Source organism: Vitis riparia, chromosome 11 (genome assembly GCF_004353265.1).
Source record: "Vitis riparia cultivar Riparia Gloire de Montpellier isolate 1030 chromosome 11, EGFV_Vit.rip_1.0, whole genome shotgun sequence".
In the NCBI taxonomy this organism is placed as follows: domain Eukaryota; kingdom Viridiplantae; phylum Streptophyta; class Magnoliopsida; order Vitales; family Vitaceae; genus Vitis; species Vitis riparia.
In genome coordinates this window covers 8,713,805-8,721,917 of record NC_048441.1, presented here as the reverse complement: position 1 = coordinate 8,721,917, position 8,113 = coordinate 8,713,805, and the positions used below count along the sequence as shown (strand labels likewise).

The following is an 8,113-nucleotide window of genomic DNA, read 5'->3' as shown; positions in this document are numbered from 1 at the left end:
ACCTATTTACACTTTCAAAATTATTGGAAGGTTGGTAAATTAGTCTTAGAAATATTGTCTTCTTGATTAATATTATATATATATATATATGCATGTGAGTGTTTACCTTATTTTTGAAAAAAATAATAAACACCATGTGTCTGATTTGCAAGTTAGAAAAAAAAAATTAATAATATTTTATGAGGTATTTAAAAAGTATTTATTATATGTTCTTTAAATTTGAAAAAATATAATATTTGATGATATCTAATTTACAAGTTAGAGTAAACAAATAATACTAATATTTTATGAGGTGTTTAAAAATTATTTAATATATATGAGAAATAATATAAGTTTGAAATAAAGAATGATATTTATTATATATTATGTAAGTTTTCAATATATTTAAAAAATATTTATTATATATTATGTAAGTTTGAAAAAAAGAATAATATTTGATGAGGTATTTAAAAGTTATTCACTTCAAAAATACATTTGATAATAATAATTTTTAACCATCTTTCATATTTGACAAAGAAAAAATATTCAAGTTGGTTCCACTATTAAATAGCAGAAAAGGGCAAAAGAGTCAAAGAGAGAATGAGAAAGGTGAGGTGAGTGGTTAGTTTTTTCATTTAATAGTCAAAGACATTTTAGGGATTTTTTAAAGACAATATCCTTACTCTCAATTTCCACTCTTTTCATTTGGTGTTGGGCTTAAATATGAAACTTATATGGATCATACATTAATTTTTGGGCCCAACTAGGCCCAAAACACAATTTTCCCAATTTTAAACCATTTAATACAAAACACCATAAAAAAAAGGAACCATTGAATTTGTTTCATAAAAGGTAATTAAATGTGTTCCAAAATTTTATAACTTTTTTAGTTCATATTTATCCCTTTATAAAAAAATATTTTTATAATTAAATAATTTTATACTAAAATATATCTTCTTCTAAATCACAATTTTTATAATTAGTCCCTTCATGTAATTACATTAAAATAAAAAAATGTATTTTAGTTGATGTCTAAGAATTATATTAAATCAAATCCTTCATTTTTAGTATTTAATATAATGCACTCGGAATTCAAAATAAAATCTACTTAATTTATTTATGAGATCAAACTAATTTTTCATTAAGAGTTACTGAAAAATGCTTTTAAATTAAAAACTGAAAATTATAATTATATTTCTTTAAATAATTTTCACTAAAAAATAAATAAAAATGAGGATGAGATAAATAGGTAATACATTATTTTTATTTACTATGAACTATTTATGGTCTATAAGATTTTTCTTGTTTTTTTTTTTTATTATTTTGTAATTTTCACTCTGTAATTTATTTTTATTGATTTTGTTATTATATATTACTTTAAAAAATACTTTATTTAGTTGTCAAAAAAGGAAAAAATGGAAAGAAAAATAAAATGAAAGAAATGGTAAATAAAACTTCTATGAAAAAATTTAGATAAATAAGTATAAATAATTAATAAATGCATTTAGCAATTTTATTTTTTTTTAGGAAAATATTTTAAAATTTTTCATGGTACATTGTTTTTTTTTTTTTTCTATCTCATTTTCCTTTATCTTCAAATAAAAGTTGTTCTTTTCTTTATATTGTAAAAATGAAGAGAATATTTGAGAGAAGATATTCAAAGAAAGTCAATTTTGAAGTTATTATTTCCAATAACCTTGGCCCTATTTATGGGCTACAATCAATATGATTATAATAAGGAAAATTCTACAATACCTCCTTCGGTACCATGCCTCCATTTTTTTTCATCCATTGGATGAAAATGATTAAATCTCAGCCATCCAAATGAAAAAGAAAAAAAAATTTCAAAAAAAATTTCAACCGGGTACCTCCCCCTCCCGTTCTCTCCCCCATCTCTCCTCCTTTTCCCTTTTTTCCCCCCTAATTTGCTCTCTTCCCCTCCATAGCTGGCTATCTCACACATCCTCCATAGCCGACTTCCTCAGCTCACCCATTTCCCGCTCTCATCTTTGTTTGCCGACTTCCTCCATGGCTCACCCATTTCCTGCCCCTCCATAGCTGGTTGTCTCACCCATTTCCCGCTCTCATCTTTGTTTTCTCTCCCTTTTCCCGTTTTTCTCTCCATTGATTCTCCACAGTTGGGTGAAGACCACGGTCAGCTTCAACCGGGCCAACCTCTTCGAGGCCGACGTCGTAGACCTTATCAAAGACATCTCCATAGCTAGGTGGAGACCACCTTCGCCGTCAACCGGGATCAAAGACGTCTTCACAGGTGGGTGGAGACCACCATCGCCGTGAACCTGGCCAACCTCCTCCAAGCCGACGTCTTGACCTCATCAAAGAAGTCTCCCTCAAGGACCGCGAGCTCAGGATTGTGGGCGAGGTCGGTGCCAAGATCCGAGTCTTAGATTTCATTTCTCCCGATGTCCAGGTCAGTTATTTTTTCTGCTAGATTCTTCTTCTCGAAGATTTTATGTAAATTTTCTGAATTTTTGCTTTCTCTCCTCCCTACCCCTGCATTTTGTCACACGGAGAATTTCGGTTATTTCACACGGAGAATTTTAGTGGAATCTTCATAACCCTTGTGTTTTCTTCATATTTTATATTTTGTTTAAGAGGTGTAAGGTGGTGTTTTCAGGTTCTAAATTTAATGGTTTAAAAACCCGAATTGAAGACGTAGTTGGAAGAAGAAGAAGAAGAAGAAGATGTGTAGTACTAAGGAAAAGAAAGCTGAGAATGACACAATTGTTTGTTACTCAAAAGACGCTTGTATCCTAATTATTTGGCGAGTTCTATATAAAGGGAAAAAAATGTGAGTAGTAATTATGTGTTTTACAATATTGTGTCCATTATATTTCATGTTTTTTGTTAGATTTATGGATTGATTACATTATAGAAAAAGAGTGTGGTTAGATTATTGAACATTGAAAAAAATTTATATGTTAATTTTGTCATCATTTTAAATGTAAAGATATTTAGGGAGGATGTTGTAGTTGTAATGGTATTTGTATTTTAATTGGCATTTGATTGATTGTAGTAAGATATAAAAATAAAATTTATTGAAATGTGAAAAAAACTTATGTTGAGATAATGTGGTAGTGAAAGTATGTTTGATTTATTATATCCGAAATCATATTATAAAAATTGACTTAAATGATTTGATTTAATTTTTAGGAGCGAACGCGATGGTCTTGAAGTTGTTAGAAATCCAAAGAGGCCTATCGGCGCTTGGATACATTACTAGTAAGGGAAAATAGAAATATGTAAAATAATATGTTTTTTAATGTATTTTTTGTGGTTGTTATTGTTAAATTTGTTTGAAATTGTTTTGTAGTAATGATCAATTAGCCATGATGAAAGAGAAGGATAAAGGAGTGAAGATAAATGATGATGTAAGGAGTAATATTGCTATGTCTAATATAATTACATTTTAAAATTAGAATTTAAATTATGTGACCAATTAATGTAGTTGAGGAAAAAATTGGGCAAGAAGTGGAATGCACTTTCAAAAGTAGAAAAAAAAAATTTCATAGCAAAGTCCAAAGAAAGTTCAAAACAATATTCACTTCAAAAGGGTGTGGTTCCAAAGGTAATTTTTTTTGTAATGAATATTTAATTTCTTTACTTATGTATTTGTTGGAAATTATATTAATGTAAACATGTTTGATGTTTGTGTATCTTTTCAGTTATATCTTCAGACTCGATGCTCCCCCGAGCAAGTGATTAGAGTGATTGAAAAATTAGAACCAAAGCAAAAGGCAGCCATAGAAGAAATAGGATTTGGTAACCTCTTGCAACTTCGATGTAGGAAAATTGATCATGGGTTATGTCTTTGGTTGATAAATAGTTTTAATCCGAACACTTATATGTTACAGTTGTATAATACTTGTATCAAATTATCCCCCATTGATGTTGAATTTATTATGGGATTGAGGGCAAGAGGGTTCAAGATTGGCATGAACAAAGATGTTGGCCATAAGAATGATTTATGTAAAAAATATTGTGATAAAAAAGGGCGATTGCCATTAGTGATGTTAGAAAATCAAATTACGGAGGATAAAGAGGGTGGAAATGATTTTAAAGTTTGTTTTGTATTATTTGTGTTGGGTGCATTATTGTGCCCAACAATGAAGCTTTTTGTGAATCGTTCTTTCTTACATCTTGTGGAAGACATCGATTCAATAAAGAAGATGAATTGGGCAGAATTTGTGTTGTCCTATCTTGTGCACGGGATTGAAGAGTTTAAGAAGAAACAACAAAGTGGGGTTTGTGGTTGCTTATTGTTTTTAATGGTAATGTCCTTGTAATTAATTTACATCATAGTGAAATACGATTTTGTTTTAATATAATTTATGAATTAACTATATATCTATGTCAAATATACTCGTAGTTATTCTACCACGACCATATATCGTTTGAAGAGAAATTCCTACCGCTATATACTCGACCTTCTCCTCGGATTACTGCTTGGGGAGATGATGAAGTATTGGACAGGAAACGAAGATTGAAAAAACTTGGTGGATATGCAAATGAGAATGTAAGTTATAGTTTTGAAAGTCGTTTACTATTTATTTAAGTTTTTAGTGATTTAAAATCTGACATGTATTATATTTTGATGAATATATTGTAGCTCAAAATATGGGTGATAGAAAATGAGATAAGGGATTGCGTTGATGGAAATGCAACGACAATGACGAGTGAGAATGAGGACGATGAGAAATTTGTAATCAATCTAAACAAAGATGTTATTAAACGAGTAAGTGTTTTACAATATTCATCGTGACTATCTATATTAGCATTGAACCTTTGTATTATGATGTTATTAATCACGTTCGTATATATCACTAGGTTGATGGTGGGAACTTAATGGAGATGGATAAAACCTTTCAACAATTAAAGACACATCTAATTGATATGGCTTATGGTGCAAGTAGTAGTAGTTGTGATCAAATTTTGGCTAAATTTGAGGAGAATTATACTACAGTCAAAGGTCTCTTCCTTAGGTCAAGCGGAAAACCTTTGAGAATGCATGAGGAAGGAACGAAGAATGACATGCTCTCATGCAAGAGAAGTTTGGAAGATACGAACAATATGAATGTGAATGAACATTATCTTCACACTTTGTCAAATGAGAAGTTATGCACCGAGGACTTGAATGAAAAGAATGAAGATGCATGTGCTACATCAATTGAAGTGCATATCATTCCAGACGAAAATCAAAATATTTTACCACTTCCAATCAAAAAGAGTAAAAGCGATTATGGAAAGGTATGTATCATATAAAAGAAAAAATTATTTTCTTTACAACTACTTAACCATTACATAGTAAATAGATGTATATTAATGGCATTTTCCATATTAAGAACCATTACGAGCACTATGTGGTTATCCTAATCATGTCATGAAAACACGTTCATCAAGGGAGAGGAAACCAAGTAAATTCAAGGTCTCCCCGTTTGTACACAAATTAAGGAAGATGGTAAAACGTGAAGCATTAGAGGTATAATACAAATAGTTTAATATCATTGTTCTTATTTTTGATACTTAACATATATAGTTAATAATTATGTCTCGTTTTCGAATTAGTCAATCCCCATGTCCATTCGTGAAGACGTGGTGGATACTCAATCATTCAATGTACTTCAATCTCTTGTCGTTGATTATGTTTTCAATAAAGCATTGTCAAAAAGGTTTGTCGCGTTTAGAACATTCATAAATGTGTTGTTACAATTTTAGCCTTCATATGCTTCCAATTTACTCAAGTTTGTTTGAACATATTATTATTTTAGTGAGCTTCTTGTTGACTTTGGTCATGAACATGGAGTTCGTGGAGATTTTGAGTGCTTACGTCCTAGACAAAATTTGATGGATGCTGTAAGTACCTACTTCATTTATATCAAATGCATGCTATATTAGTTAAATAAATTTATTGAAGTTATTGTTCAACAACAGGTAATAAATCTAGAAGCCTCAAAGCTAAATTATTTTGAAAGACAATTCATAGGCATACGAAGTATAAGATGCTATCTTCCCACGACATTTTCAGTAAGCTCATATTTCTCTTGTTGTTTACTTACATATTAAGTACAATATACTAATGTTTGTATTATGTTTTCTTATTAGCAAATGATTTTGTGCGGGAGTCCTCATCCTTTTTTCGATAGAAAAACATCCATCGTGAGTAAGTACATTAGCGAATTGGATGATTGCGAGAAGGTTAGTAATTATTTCTAATGTTTAATTGCATATATGAAATTTAGAATAGATATTGTTTTCACCTATAATATAGTAGATTTTTTGTGCCCCAACTCATATATATTGTTTTTCTAACTTTACAGCTATTTATTCCAATGCATGACAAATGCCCTGGTCATTGGTATCTGTGCGTCATTGACTTCAAAAACTCTCATATCCAAAATTTGGATTCATTACGATCGAAGAATCGAGACAAGTTCCGGTTTTAGAGTGTCAAAACAGTGGTATGCTTTCATGTTTATATTTTTCTTCTATTCTATTTTTTTTCTCTTCCATATTTATTAACACTTTCATAATAAATTAGGTTGAATTTTGTCAAACGTTCTTCAAACTGTATGACATAGGGAAAGATGTCTTCCAATTCTCCATTGATTGGGCTCCTTCGATTCCGACCCAAGAGAATGGGTTAGTATGAATACATAACTCACATTACTATTCTTTTTCTGAGGTATAATTAGATAACCATTCAATAAGTTGTTTTGCTTTTCTTTTCTTTTTCTTAGGTGGGACTGTGGAGTGTATGTCATTAGACATATGCAGAGATTCAAAAATGGTGATTCGATGACGAGCTCTGACTTTTGTAATTCTATTAAAATACGTCGAGAAATAGCATGTGATTTAGTTTTACACGAGGGAAATAGAGAAAAACAAACCATTGTGGCTATTGTTTGTACAAAGATGTCGACACGAGCAATGAAAAAATTATTATTATGATATTTGTTATTTTTCTAATATTTATCATTTCCATCTCCACATATCGTCATGTTTATTGGGAAGTTGTGAGATTCGATGACCATACATTATTAATGATTATGTCCATTTTATTTGAATATCCAAATACTTTTCTTTCAATATGGTAGGCAAAATGAAATTGTAATATATTGGTATCATTCATGTTCGACATGTGTGATTTTGTACGATGTTTAACCTAATCAGATTTGTAAATATTCATTTATCTATGCTAACAATATATAGTTAGTACATTAGTAGACCGGTTGACGAATGATGTTCAGCCGGTAAGAACCAGTCCAATGATTTAGCTAAGTCCACTTTTCATAGGCATACGCATTATTCGTATCGGTTGAGAACATTCCTCAAATGGATAATGACCCTATGGATGCACTGTGAACTCGTTGAGGATTTGTCCCAACCACCTCAAACAATTTTGGATGCAGAATCACCCGATGTCAGCGTTCAATTGAGTGATTGAAGATTTTTCTAAAGGGAGTGAGCAATTTTTTGAGTTGTGGAAAGCGATTGATCAATGAAGAAATTGTCTCAACCGGTTGACGAATGATTTGACCAGTGGGATCCGGTTGACAAATATAGCAAACTGGTTGAGGAATTTTCTCAATCGGTTGATGGTTTTTTAACCAGTGCCAACCGGGTGAAGATGGGTATCAACCGGTTGAGGAATCTGCTCAACCGGTTGAGGGTTGTTTTAACTACTTGCAACCGGTCGACCGCCTGTATCAACCGGTTGAGGAAATTCCTCCCAATTCTTCGTACCCTCCCAATTCTCCACTTGTTTGGAATTTTTAAAATTTTTTGGGGCATCATATGGCTTGGATGTTGTTTAAATAGGTTTGTTACACTTAGGAGGTGGTGAAATGATTTTTGGAAAAATCCAAATCCAAAAATACTAAAAAATTCATAAGGGTACGAAGAATGTGAGGAATCCTCACATTCTTCGTACCCTCCCAATTCTCCACTTCTTTGGACTTTTTAAAATTTTTTGGAGCATCATATGGCTTGGATGTTGTTTAAATAGGTTTGTTATACTTAGGAGGTGATGAAATGATTTTCAGAAAAATCCAAATCCAAAAATACTAAAAAATTCACAAGGGTACGAAGAATGTGAGGAATCCTCACATTCTTC

At 31.1% G+C, this 8,113-nt stretch overlaps 1 protein-coding gene and 1 long non-coding RNA gene across 2 annotated transcripts; both read left to right on the top strand.

Moving 5' to 3' along the window:
• The first annotated feature begins 4,417 nt into the window (after nucleotides 1–4,417).
• LOC117924733 lies at nucleotides 4,418–5,262 on the top strand. The gene is made up of 3 exons (XM_034843452.1): nucleotides 4,418–4,516; nucleotides 4,610–4,735; nucleotides 4,828–5,262. The coding sequence occupies exons 2-3, from the start codon at nucleotides 4,670–4,672 to the stop codon at nucleotides 5,260–5,262; spliced, it is 501 nt and encodes a 166-aa protein (XP_034699343.1). The 5' UTR covers nucleotides 4,418–4,516; nucleotides 4,610–4,669.
• Nucleotides 5,263–5,985: 723 nt separating this feature from the next.
• On the top strand, nucleotides 5,986–6,914 carry LOC117925759. The gene is made up of 5 exons (XR_004653030.1): nucleotides 5,986–6,024; nucleotides 6,103–6,195; nucleotides 6,318–6,458; nucleotides 6,539–6,639; nucleotides 6,738–6,914. It is a non-coding gene; the product is annotated as an uncharacterized LOC117925759 (long non-coding RNA).
• Nucleotides 6,915–8,113: the final 1,199 nt, after the last annotated feature.